The sequence below is a fragment of the Vombatus ursinus genome, unplaced genomic scaffold (assembly GCF_900497805.2).
Source record: "Vombatus ursinus unplaced genomic scaffold, bare-nosed wombat genome assembly UNPS02014770.1, whole genome shotgun sequence".
Lineage (NCBI taxonomy): Eukaryota > Metazoa > Chordata > Mammalia > Diprotodontia > Vombatidae > Vombatus > Vombatus ursinus.
Genome location: NW_020954548.1, coordinates 39,136,650 through 39,154,011, shown reverse-complemented (window position 1 = coordinate 39,154,011; position 17,362 = coordinate 39,136,650). Strand labels below are relative to the sequence as shown.

The 17,362-nt window shown below is 52.5% G+C and overlaps 3 protein-coding genes across 5 annotated transcripts; 2 read left to right on the top strand and 1 right to left on the bottom strand.

Moving 5' to 3' along the window:
* On the top strand, positions 1–5,607 carry RHBDL1 (rhomboid like 1). Of its 3 annotated transcripts, none has more exons than XM_027863071.1 (8): positions 1–77; positions 1,672–1,833; positions 2,543–2,767; positions 2,860–3,008; positions 3,565–3,677; positions 3,796–3,896; positions 4,221–4,281; positions 4,750–5,607. In XM_027863071.1, the coding sequence occupies exons 1-8, from the start codon at positions 39–41 to the stop codon at positions 4,926–4,928; spliced, it is 1,029 nt and encodes a 342-aa protein (XP_027718872.1). In that variant the 5' UTR covers positions 1–38; the 3' UTR covers positions 4,929–5,607. The 3 variants fall into 3 exon arrangements, with proteins under 3 accessions (XP_027718872.1, XP_027718873.1, XP_027718871.1); XM_027863070.1 differs by having other exon boundaries at positions 20–77; positions 1,675–1,833; positions 4,657–5,607; XM_027863072.1 differs by lacking the exon at positions 2,543–2,767 and having other exon boundaries at positions 4,657–5,607.
* Positions 5,608–6,394: 787 nt separating this feature from the next.
* On the bottom strand, positions 6,395–10,960 carry LOC114043641. The gene is made up of 7 exons (XM_027862707.1): positions 10,679–10,960; positions 10,406–10,570; positions 10,082–10,130; positions 8,862–8,968; positions 7,669–7,828; positions 6,958–7,110; positions 6,395–6,717 (listed from the first exon to the last, which is right to left on the bottom strand). The coding sequence occupies exons 1-7, from the start codon at positions 10,958–10,960 to the stop codon at positions 6,542–6,544; spliced, it is 1,092 nt and encodes a 363-aa protein (XP_027718508.1). The 3' UTR covers positions 6,395–6,541.
* STUB1 (STIP1 homology and U-box containing protein 1) lies at positions 10,959–17,203 on the top strand. The gene is made up of 7 exons (XM_027862634.1): positions 10,959–11,144; positions 14,110–14,308; positions 14,428–14,593; positions 15,683–15,773; positions 16,131–16,187; positions 16,366–16,482; positions 16,596–17,203. Exons 1-7 carry the CDS (start codon positions 10,959–10,961, stop codon positions 16,719–16,721), a joined length of 942 nt encoding a protein of 313 aa, XP_027718435.1. The 3' UTR covers positions 16,722–17,203.
* The last annotated feature ends 159 nt before the right edge of the window (positions 17,204–17,362 follow it).

The window sequence follows — 17,362 nt, the reverse complement described above, 5'->3', positions numbered from 1 at the left end:
GGTCCGCGGAGCAGCCGCCCCCCCGCCCGGGTAGCTCTATGGACAGGAGCTCCCTGCTGCAGCTCATCCAGGAGCAGGTGCGGAGGGCGCGGGCGCGGGCGCTGGCCGGGGCTGGTCTGGTCTTCCTGCACAGACTGCACTCCCTGTCTTCCCTGTCACAGCACGCCCCCTGCCCTACCTTCCCCCTCCTCCTACCCCCCTCCCGTGCATGCAGAAAGACGTAGGTACCGCCTGCAGCTGCGGCCAGGGGCTGGAACTTGGCCGGCCCGGGGAATTGCACCAAACCGCGGGGCGGGCGCCCGAAGGTGCGTCTCGTAGTCTCCCCACTGGGGCTGCCCTCCTTCCCTTCCCTTCCCAGGGATTCCGGCCAGGCTGGGTGTGCGCCGAACCACTCCGACCAGGGTGCAAGTCTTCCCTTGGCGCAGGATTCCCCAGGGAACCTAAGCGCCTAGAGGCGGGATGGCTGAGCCACGCTTTGCCACACCCCTGTGTCTGCCTCCTTCCCGACTGGACACCCCCTACCCAACTCTAGGACACCCTGACCTCCAAGGCCCCCGCTGACCTGTGAGCTCGGCTCCCGCACTGACAATGGGGGGACCCCCTGGGGCTGAAAATGAGGAGGAAGAGGGAATTCCCCATCCCGGTCCTGGGGATGCTTTCTCCAGACCTCGAACTGGGGCTGTGTTCCAGAACTAATGGCCTGTCTGAGTCAGTGATGGTGTGGTTGGGGAGCCAGGAGCAAACGGCCTTCCTTTTCCATTCCTGCTCTCTGCCTCCACCTTGCAGTCACCTGTCTAGCTGTTCTCCCCCCTAAACTGGAAGGATTGTCTGGCCTTAGGATGGAGGACATGAGTGATTCAATCTCAGTGTGAGTCTAAGAAAGATTTATGGGTGTAGTTAAGTTGTATCCAACTGTTCTCTGGCCTACAACAACATGATGATACAGGTTAGACTTCAGCAAGATTTCCTGACAACAGTGTTTTGTTAGGTGGCTAGTACGGCTGTCTAACAAATGTATAAGCAGTTTCCTGACTTGAGGATGTTCATAAATGATTCATAAATGGGAAGATTCTCACCTGTCTGTGGAGTTACGTTTGGCCTGCCTAAAAAGAAAGGATAGGACTGCAGGCCCCTTTCAATCCAGGGACTTTATGCAGTTTTGTCTTAGTGATTCATAATAACTACCCTATTCAAGGGGCCCATGGACTTAGGGCTTCCTTCTCCCAGCTCTGACCAATAGGGACAATAAGCAAAACAGGATAGGACAGGGCTGTGACACTTGCCTTCAATGTCTAGACAGAGGATAAGTATCTAGGAACAGAGAATGGAGGTCTTTGAATTAAGTCAGTGGGAGCGCAGGTAGAGAATTGAGATGAAGAAGCCCCGGAGAGTCAGGAGGGACAGGAAGGCCCCTGCCCTTTGACGTACAAGAGCAGTTCTCACTATTTCTATGTCACTAGATGCAGAAAAATAAGCTGCCCAGGGACTGAGATATTTTCTCTGTCCCACAGCAAAACCCGCCCCCCTTTCCTATGATGTTTATGTGGGGGGAGGGAAGGGAGTGGGTCTGGAAAATGCTGGTCTTGACCCAGCTGTCCTGCCCTGTTTTGGGCCTCATCCTTCCCCACCTCCCTTCTCCCACCTTCACTCCTGGGCCCTTCCTATCTCCAGCAGCTGGACCCAGACAACACTGGCTTCATTGGCGTGGAGACCTTCACTGGCCTGGTGCACAGCCATGAGCTGCCATTGGATCCTGCTAAACTGGACATGCTGGTGGCACTGGCCCAGAGCAACGACCAAGGACAGATCTGCTACCAGGAGTTGGTAGACCTGGTCAGTGACAGGGGTCTTAGGCCTATCATCTCAGCTCCCATTGGTCCTCTGGATCTTGCTTCTGGGGTGATAGTGGGGGGGTATTCAGGGAGAATTCCTATTTATTGTGGTTTATATTATCACTCTAGCTGGGGGAAATGGGCATTGTTGGCATTAAGGGTCTTGAGGGCATGATGCTCTTTGGATCCATCCAAGAATCAGTCTGAAAGGGGTGGTTTGGTGGAGGAAGGGTTTTGGTCCAGCAAACTGGCAGCAGAGGGTAGTGGAAAATGTATTGAACATGGGTTCAAATCCTAGTCCTGCTATTTACTGCCTGTGTGGTTTCAGGTTTCCTCATCTTTAGAATGAGGGAGTTGGATTAGATCATCTCTAACATTCCATCCACGTCCAAATCCTTTGTCCTCTGACTATAGGACTATTGCTTGAGGATGTACAACCTGTACTCAGTGTCTTGACTGTAAGCATGTGGCCCAAGTTGTAGATGGAATGCCTTGTATGTAGTAGGTAACTCAGTCAGTAATTATTTTGAATGGAAAACAAAAGTGGTGGCAATATCTATGAACAAATCCTTATTGACGACTGGAAATCTGGTCCACAGAAAAAAGTTCATGTTATTCGACCTCTCTCCCAAGTGGCCCTTTGTGTCCCTGCACTGGCATTAGTTTCTACAGCTGGATACCAGGGGCCCTTTTCTGCTCTTCCCTGGCAGATCAGCAGCAAACGCTCCAGTAGCTTCAAGCGGGCTATCACCAATGGGCAGCGTGCCCTGCCTCGGGATGGGCTACTGGATGAGCCAGGCCTTGGTTTCTACAAGCGCTTTGTGCGCTACGTGGCCTATGAGATCCTACCTTGTGAGATGGACCGCCGATGGTACTTCTACCAGCACCGAACCTGCCCACCCCCAGTCTTCATGGCTACTGTTACACTCACACAGGTTATACCCTTGGATACCCCATTCTCAGCCCTAAACTATTTCCCGTTTGCAGCCTCAGGGGGCCAGACTCTGAGATAAATTGTCCTTCCCAGATCATCGTGTTCTTGTGTTATGGGGCTCGGTTAAACAAGTGGGTGCTGCAGACCTACCACCCTGAGTATATGAAGAGTCCTCTGGTGTACCACCCTGGCCACCGTGCCCGAGCCTGGCGATTTCTCACCTACATGTTCATGCATGTTGGGTAAGAGGGGATTGGCTTCAGTCTCTCACAGAGGTCAGATATCTCCAGATGAAGTTTCCCTTAAGGCTCAGGCTGGAAATGAGAATCAGGTGAAGCTGTTTCACTTCTTTACACAGCTGTTCATGGGACTCCGAGGAAGTAATCTCATGTTTGTACCTTCTTTTACCCTTTCCAAAGCCATGTGAAGCAGGCCAGGTAGGGAGGAGGAACCCCATTTTACAGAGACTGAGGCCCAGAGAAGGGGGAAAAGGGACTTGCCCAGGCTATACCACTCAGGAGTCCCTGACAGAGCTGGGGTAGAACCCAGGTCTCCTGATTCCAGCAGTCGTTCCCTCCCTTTGTATTTGCAGAGCAGGGAAGGGGTCTTGTCCCCACCTCCCAGTTTGGAGTACAGGAGGACTTAGGCAGATGTAGGTTTTCAGTTGGGCAGTAGGAATGCTGTGACACCATTGGGTCCCCCTTATGCTCCAGGGCTGATTTGTAAGAGGCTCCGTGGTGGATGCTTGATCAATGTCCATATTGCTCTGACCAGTGTTATATCGCCACCTCCATCCAGGTTGGAACAGCTGGGCTTCAATGCCCTCCTACAGCTCATGATTGGTGTGCCCTTGGAGATGGTGCACGGGGTGCTTCGGATAGGTTTCCTTTACTTGGCGGGTGTGCTGGCAGGTAAGGTGGGGAGTAGGAAGCTACCCTCCGAGGTGTCTGCTGAGGGAGCATGGCTTGAACCTAGGCCCATTGGGACAGCCCTCTCCTGACCTACTGTCCCTTTCATTTCCTCCCATAGGTTCCCTGACAGTCTCCATCACAGACATGCGGGCCCCTGTGGTAGGGGGTTCAGGTGGCGTCTATGCCCTCTGCTCTGCCCATCTGGCCAATGTTGTCATGGTAAGGAGAGGCTCTGGCCTGGGTTGGAGGAGAAGAGGCACTGGGGATTTTATTTTTGTTTTATTTTGCTTTTTGGTGAGGCAATGGGGTTAAGTGACTTGCCCAGGGTCACACAGCTAGTGTTAAGTGTCTGAGGCTGGATTTGAACTCGGGTCCTCCTGACTCCAAGGCCAGAGCTCTATTCGCTGTGCCCCTTGCTGCCCTGGCACTGGGGATTTTGAAGAAAGCTAGCCATGTCCCCTCTCACTTCTTGGCCCAAGCCATTAGGGTGAGCCTGTTAAAGCCTCTCCATCCAAACCCTCACCAGATGCTCCTTCTTCTTAGAACTGGGCTGGGATGCGCTGCCCCTATAAACTGCTGAGGATGGTGCTGGCACTGGTGTGCAGTGAGTATTGGCCCTCCTAAGAGGTGTGTGTGGGAGGTGGGGAAGGGCCTGGGGAGAGCTGAATTTGGGTCAGAACAATGGTTCCCCTGGCCTGAGGAAGCAGGCCAGGCTCTGAGCAAGGTACATAGGGTTTCTCTACATGCCCCCCACCTGCACAAGCTAAAGGAGGAAGAGTGAATGCCAGCAGTCAGCCTCACTAGAAGGGAGAAAGGCCAGTCACTGCCACCCCTAGGGTATTATTCCTTCTCTAGATGACATTAGGCACCTTCCAGGGCCCCCAGATCCCGCTGTGCCCTGAGGTGTGAGCAGCCCCCACCAGGCTGAGGGCCACCCCAGGGGTTCCCCTGTCCTCACATCTTGCTCCCCCCACTGCAGTGAGCTCAGAGGTGGGCCGAGCTGTTTGGCTTCGCTTCTCCCCACCCCTGCCTGCCTCAGGCCCTCAGCCCAGCTTCATGGCCCATCTGGCAGGCGCTGTCGTGGGCATCAGCATGGGTCTGACCATCCTTCGAAGCTATGAGGAAAACCTGCAGGACCAGTGTGGCTGGTGGGTGGTGTTGCTCTCCTATGCCACCTTCCTCCTTTTTGCCATCTTCTGGAACATCTTCGCCTATGACCTGCTGGGGGCACAGGTCCTGCCTCCCCCCTAGTACCCCATGAAAGTGCCAACACCGCCACTCTGGTGCCACCATCTGCCAGGCAGCCAGGACGCGGTTATTTTTCCCTGTCAACGTGAACCTGACTGAGGCGGGGTCTAGTGCCTGGCCTGGTTCTCCAGTAACAAGAACAACATAAGGTGCCAACTTCCCACTGGATTCTGGGCTGGGCATGCAGGTGCGTGCATGTGATTTGGTGTGCAGGCTAGTCAGGGCACGGCCCCCCTTGGCAGGACCTCCAGGTGTGGGCCTGCATGTCCACCCTCTACTGAATGTATGTTTTAAAGCTGCTTCTCCCACCCCTGCCCCTGTGCCCACCTGCCTGGGAAGGGCAGGGGCCCCACTGCTCCCCCCACCAACAATTTCCCTCAGCTGGCTCCTTTCTCTCTAACTCTCCCCAGTTGCTGCAGGGACTTCAGCTCTATGGCCCTAAAAGCTACTAAAATCAGGGCCTCTCAAGCCTTACAATGGTCCTGGGCCTAAATCCTCTTCCAAGTCCCCCTGCCACTAGGGAAGCCTGGTTTGAGGCTGCCCTGTGGAAGGTAGGAGGGGATGTGCCTGAAGGAAGTCAGGGGTAGGAACCAGAGGAGAGCACCCAGGGGAGTAGGATAGAGGCCCCACAGCCTCCAGAGCAAAGAGCCAGTTTGATGGATTTGCTGTCTGAGCCTTTTTGGAGTATGAATAAATATTTTACACAGCAGCTGGCCAAGCAGTCTTAAAGTAGGACGCCAATCTCAGCTCCTGGCCTGCCCTCCAACACTACTCAAGTGACCTTCTCTCTCCCTTCTTCCCCTCCTCCAGAGGCCCTGCCGTTGGGATGGAGGCCAAGGCAGATTCCCTTGGGATCTCCTCCTGCTATTTCCAGCTTCTGGTCTTTCCCAACAACTTCTCAGGCCTGTTAAGATTTTCCCTCCTCACACTTCTGAATTTAGGCTCATGTGTGAAGGCAATTAGGAAGCTGTTTACACCTCCTGCCAGAGTAGTTAGCTAAGAGCTGCTGAGCCACTAGGGCCCACCCCATTCATTTCCTGAAATCCCATGAGGCCGAAGCCAGGCCCTACCAGCGTTTAAGCACCTACAGTCTTCTCTAACTTTCAGGAATTCAGGAAAGCTCCAGTATCAGGTGTTTTATCTCTGGAAAACTAGGTTCCCTCTGATTCCCTCCCTCTTCCTGGTTCTCCCTGTGAGAATCACTGCTCTATGCAGTTCTGAGAGAGGTGGAGCATCCCCCTACACCACATATAGGACAAAAGAAAAACAAAGCACTGGACATACTTGAGCCTTGGTCTGTGTAGGAACTGAACACAACAGAGAGAAATTATTAGAACTGCAGAGATAGTTTAAGTGACTTCCCCAAGGTAATTTAGTGATGAAATTGGAGCTACCCACTCCATCTTCCTAATTCCCAGCTCAATCCTAGCCTGGGAGAGGGTATCTAAGGAGTTGAGGTCCAGATGAGGTTGGGATGGAAGGCAATTTTAATGGATGACAGTGGCTACCCTCTGCCCTGAGCCCTTGATGGACACAAGTAGAGGACAGGAGTCTGGCTGCAGGTTACTGTGACTTGATGTATTTCTCTTGGGTGGAGTGTATACAGACAACGAGGATCAGTGAATACTAGCTTTTCGTTTCTTGGATGGTCTAACATCTTCAGCACCTTCCCTGGCTTTGGGGGCTTTCCAAGAAAAGGGAGGCAGGACTGTGGGACACAGTTTTTGGGCCACATTCCAGGTCCAGAGGCACATTTCTATCTGGTGAGGAGTCCATTCTGATGAAGCATCAACTGAGAAAAGCCCAAGGAGGAGGAAAGATGAACATGCAACTCTGGGCCTACTCAAACCAACCAAGTATTCCTGCCAGGGGTCTCTCCCCCCCCCCCCCCAGCCTGAGGCTCCTTTACCCACTACATTTAGGCATAGTCATTACCCAAACCCTTCTGGCATCAGAGGCATTTGGTCAGTCCATCAGAATCAGAGACTGAGATCACTGTGGTATATGCATCTCTCCAGCAGTTAGCCCTTACCTTGGTTTAGTCTCTTAGCACAGGCCCGGATCTTGTCCAAATATAGGATATAGTGTTTGAGAGTATACTGGAGCACGGGGAGGTCAGGGACAGCAGCTACTGCCTCATCTGCCATGAATGCTATTGTCTCTGGGGCACCTGCTGCCAGAATTGCTGAGGGAAGCATAGCTGGGTTATGGGAAGCCAGGGGATCCTCCAGTCCAGGCCCATCCATACTTTCCAGGGAAACTGAGGCCTGAATGTCACCTCATCTTAACTAAGTTCCCCTGAACCCCTAAGTCACCACTTCTGCTGGAGCTGATCTGCCCCAACAGAAGACATCTCTTAGTAGCATGAGGTCAAATCTGGCCATTGGTTAGGAAAATGTTGAACTGGACTGATTAAAATGGTCTAGTTCTAGTGTTCCAAGGCAGCAGGTGGGGGAGGGGATACTCCCAAACCTCAAGGAGAGCAGAGGAAGGGATGAGTGTCTTGTACTCTGTCAGCATCAGTCATTCTAGGTCACACATAACTAACTACCCACTGAACTGAAGCGGCCTCAGCTTGAGCTGGAGAGGCAGACCTCAGGATGTTGGAGAAGACACACCCAGACTTGCCTCTCCACCTCACAACATCCCCCTAAGGCACCAGGAAACCCAGGGCCCAGTACAGCTCCACAGGTTACAAAGTGTCACCTGGCTGCTGGGTCCCACCCTCAGCTCTCCCCCTCACCAGAGGCAGTGGCTGGTCCCACGGCCTTAAGCTGGCTCAGCTCTGTGATGGCAGCTTCCACATTGGGCAGTAGAGAGAAGGCTGCTGCTGTGCACTGCTTTACCAGTTCCTCTGGGTTAGTGGCCACCAAATGCTGCAGTCGTGGTCTGAATCTGCCCCTCTAAGTATGCGTGGGGGAGAACAGGGGCAGGAGGATAAGAACATGGTGAGAACATACAATTGGATTCTTAGTGACCTTCTGTTTAGCTCCTCACAATCTAGTCCAGTCTCTCACAGAAGTCCGGAGAGGTTGTCACACAGGTAATAAGTGGCAGAACTGGGATTCATGACCAGGTCTTCTGACTACAGGTTCTAGACCAATTTACATACTTCAATCTCTTCTCTTTAGAACACTGAGTGTTCTTTCAATGGAAATACCTCTCCATTCCACATCATTTCTAGGATGCAACCCCAACCCCAACTTTAGGAAGAAATCCTATGTCTTACAAACATGGGGACGTGAACAGAAGTTTTATAAACTTTAAGTCATTGAACCAAACAGAGCTCTGGGCTGGGAACAAGTTTTGGGGTTTGACTTCACTAGGGTAGGAATCAGAAGACCTGAAACCTAATTGTAAACCTGGCACTAACCACTAACTCAACATGTGACTTTGGATAGGTCATTTCCTCTTGCTGGGTTTGTTTCTGCCTCTGTGAAATGATGAGGTTGGACCATCATCTCTAAGATCCTTCTAACACTGGTATTCCATTCCCAACATTCTAAAACCTAGAGAGTAAAGTGATACAGTGACCTACCTATCCATCACTCATTGCACATCAATCAATCAACAGACACTTATTAATTACCTGCTATTTTTGAGGCACTGTGGGAACAAAGACAACTGACTTCAAGGGGCTTACATTCCATTGAGAGAGAAAACACATACATGTGTATATATATATGTATGTATAGAGAAAGAAGCACAGAGCAAAAGATAGAGACAGACACAATACAAATCTATGGTCATTTCATTTGGGGGAGGGCACTAGCAGTTTGGGAGAGCAGGAAAGGGACATGTTTAGAGTCAGTAGGCAGGGCCATGTTAGGTCGCCCCTCGGAATAGGCCTAAGAGCTTCTTTTGCCTTCCCTGTTCAGCCTGGCTTTGTGCCCATCTCTACAGACACCACCTTATTCAGATGGAGAAAGTGCTTACCACCAGCTTCCATTCCATCAGCTTCAGCAATTCACCTCGAGTTAGGTATTTCTCCTTTCTCTCTCTTATAGAAGCTGGCAGCTCCTCCTGATACCTGAAACAGGCACCTACTTACAAACAGAGCGGTATATGTGTATGCAGTGGTGACAGGGAAGAGTCAGTGAAGGACCCTGTTGCACTGGGACAGCACTTCCCAAAGTCCAGCCTTTGGATCTCAGGAGAGAACATTAAGCTGCTTTAGAGCAATGTGCCAGACACTACTATACATGGATGAGATTCCTGTCCTGGACCCCTTAGGGACTAGCATGATTCCCTCAGATGCCAGGGCCTCTTCGAGCACTGGAAATAGATTTTCCCAGGGTCCAGGTTCTCAGGGAGAAGTGAAGAGATACAGCTAGGCCCCATATCCTGTCGAGCCGTCCACCAAAAAAACCAAGGATAAAGCTTGTGAAGGCATTTTGCCATCTGCTTTTACTCCCCACCCTTACCCCCACTCCTCCTGGAGAAATTCATTCAGCTTTGGAATTTCACCCTGGGCTTGAGTTGTCCTGGTTGATAGGTGAGAGTGCAAGATTAACGGACCCACTATGTCTGGCTGGCCTCCGATTATGCTGTATATCACATTCAGCTATCCACCAGGACAACAGGACCTACCCAGCAGGATGCTGCCTTCTGCCTCACCACCACAAAGGAGCTCACCAACACCCCACCCGCGTGTCCTTCCACATCTGGCTCTGGGACTGCCCTCAGCTCCACTGCATATCCCTGGGACTCTTAGAACCACAACTCCCCTGTCAGTCTGACATTCATCAAATGCCTACTATGTGCCAGGCACTGTGCGAAGCACAGGAGATGTTTCCCCCTACTAGGATAGAATCGAGTTGAGGGCAGGGACCGGCTCACTAGCTTGGTACCTCCAGAGCCCACCACGGGGCAGCTAAGGAATGCTTTTTAATTCAAAGCCAGGCGTCCCCGCCTCTTCTCCCCTCCCTCCACCCCCGTCCAGGACCCTTGGGGAATCAGGGAGGAGGTCCAGGCACTGGTGGAGGCGGGGCTCACCATGCATCCAAAGCGACAAGTTTCCGGGACTTGCCCTCTTTGGCTCTGACCACCTCCTTGTAGCAGCCCAGCACCGCCGTCCAGCACTGGGGGTCGTCACAGCCATACAGACCCCCGCTCGGGCCCATGGTTCCAGCCCCAGGGAACGGGAATCCACGCACCTCCTGAGCACCGGAGGCTTCTCCAAAACGGGAACAGCCTTCTGGGCCCCTGGGGAAAGAAACACCTTGGACCCTGACGTGGGAGGGAAGGGGTTACGAGGGACAGGGAGGGCGATTTCTCTTCTCTTCCCCACGCAAGGGCCACCGTCTCCGCCCGCGCACGCGCAGAAGCGCTCCTCGCCAGCGCACCTTCTCTCCATCCCTCCCCTATTTACCCCGGCCCAATCTCACTCCGTTAGAGGCGGGCATTCCCTCCCTAGCCCCGCCCCTTTCACAGTCGCGCTCCGCCTCGGCCCCGCCCTTCATCCCGCGCACGCATAAAACCTTGTAGAGGGTGTCCTGTTCCCTCCCTCCTTTCCTGGCGAGCTCAGTCGAAGTCCTCTGCCCCAGCTCTGCCGTGGCTGTGCCAAGACTGCCGTTCCTCGTACGCACTGACGGACTTGCTTCGGGCCTACTCCGACCTCTTTTCTCGGGGTGCGCTGTCTCCCGCTAGCCCCGCCCCCCTCCCCCAAGCTCGTGCGCGGGATCAACTACCGCTCGGCCTTTCTCCCGCCCCCTAGCGCCTCGTTTGTCCGTCGTCCTTCCTCACAGGCTCACCCCTTCTCTTCCGGCTCCGCCCCTCTCTTTGGTCCCGCCCCCTCGCTCTTCCCGGCCGCAACTTCCGGTTGAGTGACGGTGCTGGGTTTCCGCAGGGAAGAGTTCGGGGCTTCTTGGGACCGGAGCTCGGGGGTCCGAGCGGAGCCGCTGGCGCGCTCTGTCGGCAGCGCCCGGGGCGAGGCCGGGGTCAGACCTGCATTCAGCGGCTGGGGCCGGGGGCCGTGATCGGATCACGGGGCCGGGCCGGGGTAGAGGCCGAGGCCGGGGCCGGGCCGGAGCCATGAAGGGGAAAGAAGAGAAGGAGGGCGGGGGCGGCGGCGGCGGCGGGGCCCGTTTGGGCTCGGGGGGCGGCGGCACGGGCAGCCCCGAGAAGAGTCCCAGCGCCCAGGAGTTGAAGGAACAGGGGAACCGGCTGTTTGTGGGCCGCAAGTACCCAGAGGCCGCGGCCTGTTACAGCAAAGCCATCGTGAGTGCGGAGGAACGGGGCCGGGGGGCGGGGCTGCGGAGGGCGCCAAGCCGGGAGCGGTGAGGGGGCACGGGCTTGGGGGGCTGGGGGAGGGGTGGTCTCAGCCGAGTGCCGAGGCCCCCTGGAAAAGAAACGGCTCCTAGATGCCTTTGTCCAGGCGGGTGGAACGGCGAGTGGTTGTAGGTGGGCTCCGGCTCTGCCCCGGACCCTGGGCCCCGGCCTTCCTTGCTGCAGGAACTGAGTACTCCCTCCTCCCTCCTAGGAGTCTCGGATTGGGGTTGGGGGGAGCCGCGGGGAATGGAAAAGTCACTTTGCCCCTACCCCCTTTCCTCCTCTGGGCTGGACGGACAGGAGGGTAGATTTTGTGTGTTCAGCTAGAATTTCTTTGTGGTCCTTGCAGTCATTCATCAGAGGGAACTATAATGAGCCTGAAGGATCCCATAAGTCTTGTTTCTTTTTGTTCTGCAGCTGGGCAGGGGCAAGTCCTTACAAAGTCAGTAATTCATTTCTGGGTGTTGAGATAAGTTATCTTTGCTGAACTCAAGAGCTTGGAGTCTTGTTCCAGAGTGTCCAAGGAGTGCCCAAAGGTGTTGAGATAAAAGACTGGGGCAAGTGAATTTTTTTCTGAGTTAACATGAATCTTTTCTTAAATGTAATCACAAATGTGATGTTCAGGATTAGGCAGAGGAACCCCTTTTTGTTGGTCTTTCCTTCTAGGAATATTTTTAAATGACAGGTACTTAATGTGCAATTGATTTTTACAACAGTGCCTTATGAAGTGGAAAAACTAAAAAAGCATTTGTTGAATTGCAAAACTTTGTGGAGGAATAACTATCAGAACGAAGTTCCTGTCCTTGGGGATTCTGAACTAGTTTGCTTCTAGAACATGCCATTTTGGATCATATAATGATAAAGGGATGGAGAAACGGGCCATGTCTTATAGTTGCTAGGGACAGGCTGGCTACTTCCCTTGACTCCATTGGGCCTTGTAGAGTTAGAGGCCTCAAGCTTCAGCTGAGGTGGCTATTTTCAGTGGGCCAGAAGAGTGGGTAGTATCTGAGTAGGGAAGGGAAGGAAGAAGGGTGTTGAAGAAGTGGGGAAAGGAGGATCTGAAAGGACAAAATGGGAGAAATCCAGAGAGGATAGTCTAGGGAGAAAAAAGAATCCCAAAGTTCTGTGTGTTTGGGGTTAGAGGAAGAGTAGCCTAGTGGTCACAGGAGCAATGAATGGCTGGTGTCTGAAGCCCCTTCAGCAAAGAAATGACTCCTAAATGTCTTTGTGATTCTGACAGATGTGTTAGTTGAGACATTGGAGCATACTGGAGGGAGTGTTGAACCAGGAGTGGGAAGTCCCGAGTATCCCAGCTTTGCTACTTACTGTTTGCATGACCTTGAGCAAGTTATTTTCACTTCTTTTGGGCCTTATGTTTTTTCATCTAAAAATCCCTTCCCTGCTCTGGGACTCAATTTCTTCCTATGTAAGATGAAGAAATGTAAAATTACCTCTTAAAGTCCTTCCTGATTCTAAATTCTGAGAGGAAGAATGTGTGAGGTGAGACATTTAATGACTCAGGCTATTAACCTACTTAGCTGCTGGAGCTTTCTGTTTATCTCTATTTGCTTTAATGTAGCACCTTGTACTTGTCACCTGCCTGGCTTCCTGAGCATGCTTTTCAGGACTTTGTAGGTGGCTTAATGCCTCTGGCTTATGGCCCAGTTGACTCATGGGTGAACTTGAGTTTAGGAAGGGACCCATTCACAAACATAGGTCCCTAAAAAGCCGAGAAGAGTAGAGACCTCACTTGAGAGCAGACTGCCAGATATCACCTTGGAGATCTAAAAAACCTAGCCAGGACTAAGGGTGGTTTTCTAGGGATACCTGCTCAGGTGACTCTGTAAATGGTTTGGAGGATGGAAGCCCTGAGGTGCCCAGTGATAGCCTTTTTTTCCTGTGGTGAGCTCTAGGAACCAAATCTCTTTTCCTGTAAAATAACTAAAGTAAAAGGTTTTCATCTTGCCTGATGTCGGAGGCTGAGATGAAAGAAAGGGGAAATGAGCTAGGCAGGTACTGAGTTTTGTATTCCTTGCACCTAGGACAGGGTCTCCTCCCCTTTGTCCTTGACCAGTAGAAGGGTTCCTTTGTCCTACAGGCAACTGGACAGGACACAGAGGAAGGCTATGGGACTTTAGGGGTCCTGTCCCGTTTTGCTCTTCCCTATTTCAAGGGCTCCACTGTTTCTGAGCTGTCCTTGGAAGAGAAGCTGGGTAGAAGGATGGTGAGGCAGAAAATAGAGATAGGACACAGCCTCTGAAGAAACCAGGCTTCCTCCACCCCCTTTCCCTCACCACCCCCAGTATCACAAGGCTCACACATAGTCATGATGGTCAACTCCTTTTTCACAGTTTAGTTCTTGTGACCTTGTTTCAGCAACTGATAGCTTGGGCTGTCCTGCCTGTTCATAGCAATAACCGATCAATAGTTACATTGCCCAGATCTTGTTTCTGGGCCTCCCTAGTTGATGGAGACTGACACATACTCACTACACCTAGCTCATTCTTCATGGTCCCCATTGGTGGGTGGGTGGGGGTGACACCACTAAGGTCCAATTATTGGCTCAAAGCAGACATTCCAGTACCCTCAGAGGACATCTCACTTGCCTTTCCTAGTCAGATACAGCTTGAAACTGGCTGAAAACAGGGAGTAAAAGGTGTGATGCCTGAGAACTTGAGGTTGGAGCAGAGTGATGAACTTGGGAGTCAGAAAACTTGGATTTGAATCTCAGCAACACCTCAACTTTCCATGGATTTTTATAGTGGATTTTAAGGGAAAGTGGGAAACTCTTCTTGGAAAGTAGCTGTTCTGCCCTGAGGCTGAATAGAAAATATGAATTCAGAGGCCACTCTGGGCTTTCTGAAGATATTTCAGCAGGTTTTAAAGGTCTGCTGTCCCGATTTCCCCTACCCAGACCCGAAATCCCCTTGTGGCTGTTTATTACACCAACCGGGCGCTGTGCTATCTGAAGATGCAGCAGCATGACAAGGCACTTGCCGACTGCAAGCATGCTCTAGAGTTGGACAGCCAGTCAGTGAAGGCCCACTTCTTCCTGGGCCAATGCCAGTTGGAGATGGAGAACTATGACGAGGCCATTGCCAACCTGCAGAGAGGTGAGCCAGGCCCCACTGGGCCTTGAGGACTCTGACAAGAGTCCCAGGCCCCTCTCCCCGGGGCCAACTCTCCTGGAGTCCAAGGTCTTGTGCCCAGTAGCATCCACCCTCTCCCACAGCCTACAATCTTGCCAAGGAGCAGCGGCTGAACTTTGGGGACGACATCCCAAGTGCGCTGCGCATTGCCAAGAAGAAGCGTTGGAACAGCATTGAGGAACGGCGTATTCATCAGGAGAATGAACTTCATGCCTACCTCACCAAGCTCATCATGGCAGAGAGAGAGAGGTGAGCAGGTCAGGAAGGGTCCAGCTGCACCGGACCCCAAGCCCTACAAGCAATTTTCTGACATGACTGTCCTCTTCTTCCCCTAGGCTGAATCATTTCCTGGGTATGGGTGTGTGGGAAGGGCCTGCCCTGTGGTTAACAGTAGTTTGGGCGGGGAGGGGATTGGTCTGGACCTGATATAAATGTAGGAGACTCCCTCCAGAGATGTAGGTGGACACCTTGTCTATAACTTATAGCCCCCACTTGCCTGGGGGCACTACATTGTTAAGTGACTTGCTTATTATGGTCATATCCCTAGTGTGAATCAGAGGCAGGTCTTAAACCTGGGTCTTGCCTTGCTCTAAGGCTGGCCCTCCATCCCATCTTGCTATGATGCCTTTCAGCACTGGAGTTATTTCAGAAATGAAATAAGAAACAGTTCTTGGTGTCAAAGAGGACCAAAGCACAATACGTAGATAGCTGTAATGTAAGGGGAGATATACAGAGTTTGGGAAAAGTTGACTGATTACTGGGGAGATCATGAAGGAGGAAGCAGATTTCAGCAGGTGTCAGGGAAGGTCCAGAGAAGTTGAGGCTAGATGAGATGTAGGTAGGTAGGATGAGATACAGATCTGGTGGGAACCATACAAGTTAGCAGCTGAGAAAAATAGAGGGCAAAGTAGAATCTGATGCATCCCTTCAAGCATTTGGGAGTACCTCCCATCCCCCCTCCCCTGGCATCAGTCCTGGGCATGGTGCTGCAGGGGATACAGTTTGAACTTGAGACCGACTGTTTCTGCTGTCAGGGTAAGGCTTAGGGTGTAGTTAGGGAGACAGAATTCTGAACTTGTTACTATCCAGGGGTGTGGCAGAAACAGTAAATGCTTCAAGGGTTTGGAGAAAGGGGATGAGGCCTGTGGCTCCACGTGACTGGGGAAGGCCTCTGGGGGAGTGGTCAGTTATTTTATGTGGGCCAAGCTTGGCTCCCCCACTTGAGGACCCTGTCATTTTGTCTTGTATTTCCTGCAGCGTAGCAGAGCACAGGGCTGGACACACAAAGTAGGTGCTCAGTAAAGGCTTGTTGATGGATTACTTCCTTGGCCTCCCCAGGGAGCTGGAGGAGTGTCAGCGGAGCCAAGAGGAAGACAACGGAGATGAAAGCCGGAACCGTGCCCAGCAGGCCAGCATCGAAGCCAAACACGTGAGGCCGCCTTGCCAGTCTATCCTTGCCTTATGTATCTAGGCCTGATGGCAAAGGGGGGAGATAATGATAGCACAGCTAGGGAATGGTACTGCCCAGGTTGAGGTCCACTATTGATAGCAGCTGGCCCAGAGATGAATGGGATGGTAGTCATAGCTGGGCTGTGTGGGGCATCTTGGCAGGGGCTAATTTGGAACAGAGCCCAGGCCCTGGAAGGAAATTTAAAGGCCTGTGTACCTTCTTTTCCCTAGTTATTAAATCTGGCATCATTGTGGGTCCAGTGCTCGAGGTGTGGGGTGGCTGGGTACCTCTGTTTACGGGTGGGACTCCCAGTGAAGGAGATGATTTCCTTTTCAGGATAAGTACTTGGCGGATATGGATGAGCTTTTCTCCCAAGTGGATGAGAAGAGAAAGGTGAGGACAGACTCCCAGCCCTTTGTCACTTTGCTTGCCTTCTCGTCTGCTCTGCTTCCTTTAGCCTCATGACTCTAGTTGGGAGGTGGGACCAGAATTACTGCCCGAGGAGGGCTGAAGGACCTGGAGTCTAGCCTACCCAGCCCCTGAGCACTTCTCTCTTTTCTTCCTGTGATAGAAGCGGGACATCCCAGACTATCTGTGTGGGAAGATCAGTTTTGAACTGATGCGGGAGCCATGCATCACTCCCAGTGGCATCACATATGACCGAAAAGATATTGAGGAGCACCTGCAGGTAATGGGCTGGGCATGGCAAGGCTGGCTGTCCTGGGCACTGGTAACGGTCCTGCTTAATACCTGTGGGCCTCGGTGGCTCCTCAGTATGGCTCTTTTTCTCTCTATCTCCAGCGAGTGGGCCACTTTGACCCTGTGACCAGAAGTCCCCTGACCCAGGAGCAACTCATCCCCAACCTGGCTATGAAGGAAGTGATTGATGCCTTTATTTCTGAGAATGGCTGGGTAGAAGATTACTGAAGCTTCTAGCCTCTTTCCTTGGAGCCCCTCTGTCCCCCAGGGCCAACACATGCCTTACTGTCTGTCTGGTCTGTCTCTTGTCCTAACCTGCCTGCTGGGTACTGAGCCAGCCTCCCATCTCTGTACTGCCTGTGGATTGGGGACCCTGGGATGCTTTGGGGGGCTTGATGGTTTCTGGAGTTTTAGAGAATGTTTGCCTCCCAAAGGGTAAGACTTTATCCTGGCACTGGCCAGGTTCCTGCTGTGGAGGTTGGCATGGTTTCTAGCACCTACCTTCCATTTCCCTTTCCCCATGTATATAATTTGTGTTCACTCCCTCCTTTCTCATTTAACAGCCATTACCTGTTCTGAGCCATGACCCTGGCCCTGGGGGAGGGCTCTCCCTGGCCCCTCTTACCCTGTTCTGCACTGTCTGAAGGGGCTGGAGTAGGAATGGACTGAAAGAAGCTCTATGGAGGGTAATAAAATCTGTGAGCAATATACCTTTGAAGTGGTGTGAACCCTACAGCTGCGGGGGCCCAGCAAAGAAGAGACAAGGGCCTCCAGCCTTCTTTCCTCTCACTTGACATCTTCTGGACAGATTTCTTTCTCTTGGTTTGAAACCCCATGGGACTCATGCTTACCTTTCCTCTTCCCCCTTC

Bases quoted from the DNA above. Each gene is read 5' to 3' on its own strand.
- RHBDL1 (XM_027863070.1), top strand. From the start codon at position 39: ATGGACAGGAGCTCCCTGCTGCAGCTCATCCAGGAGCAG. The intron at 3,009-3,564 runs GTAAGAGGGGAT...ACCTCCATCCAG, and splicing joins TACATGTTCATGCATGTTGG to GTTGGAACAGCTGGGCTTCA. The intron at 4,282-4,656 runs GTGAGTATTGGC...CCCCCACTGCAG, and splicing joins GGTGCTGGCACTGGTGTGCA to TGAGCTCAGAGGTGGGCCGA.
- LOC114043641 (XM_027862707.1), bottom strand. From the start codon at position 10,960: ATGGCTCCGGCCCGGCCCCGGCCTCGGCCTCTACCCCGGCCCGGCCCC. The intron at 10,131-10,405 runs GTTTTATGCGTG...TTCTTTCCCCAG, and splicing joins AACAGGACACCCTCTACAAG to GGGCCCAGAAGGCTGTTCCC. The intron at 8,969-10,081 runs GTGCGTGGATTC...GTTTGTAAGTAG, and splicing joins AAGCCTCCGGTGCTCAGGAG to GTGCCTGTTTCAGGTATCAG.
- STUB1 (XM_027862634.1), top strand. From the start codon at position 10,959: ATGAAGGGGAAAGAAGAGAAGGAGGGCGGGGGCGGCGGCGGCGGCGGG. The intron at 15,774-16,130 runs GTGAGGCCGCCT...TTTCCTTTTCAG, and splicing joins CCAGCATCGAAGCCAAACAC to GATAAGTACTTGGCGGATAT. The intron at 16,483-16,595 runs GTAATGGGCTGG...CTCTATCTCCAG, and splicing joins ATATTGAGGAGCACCTGCAG to CGAGTGGGCCACTTTGACCC.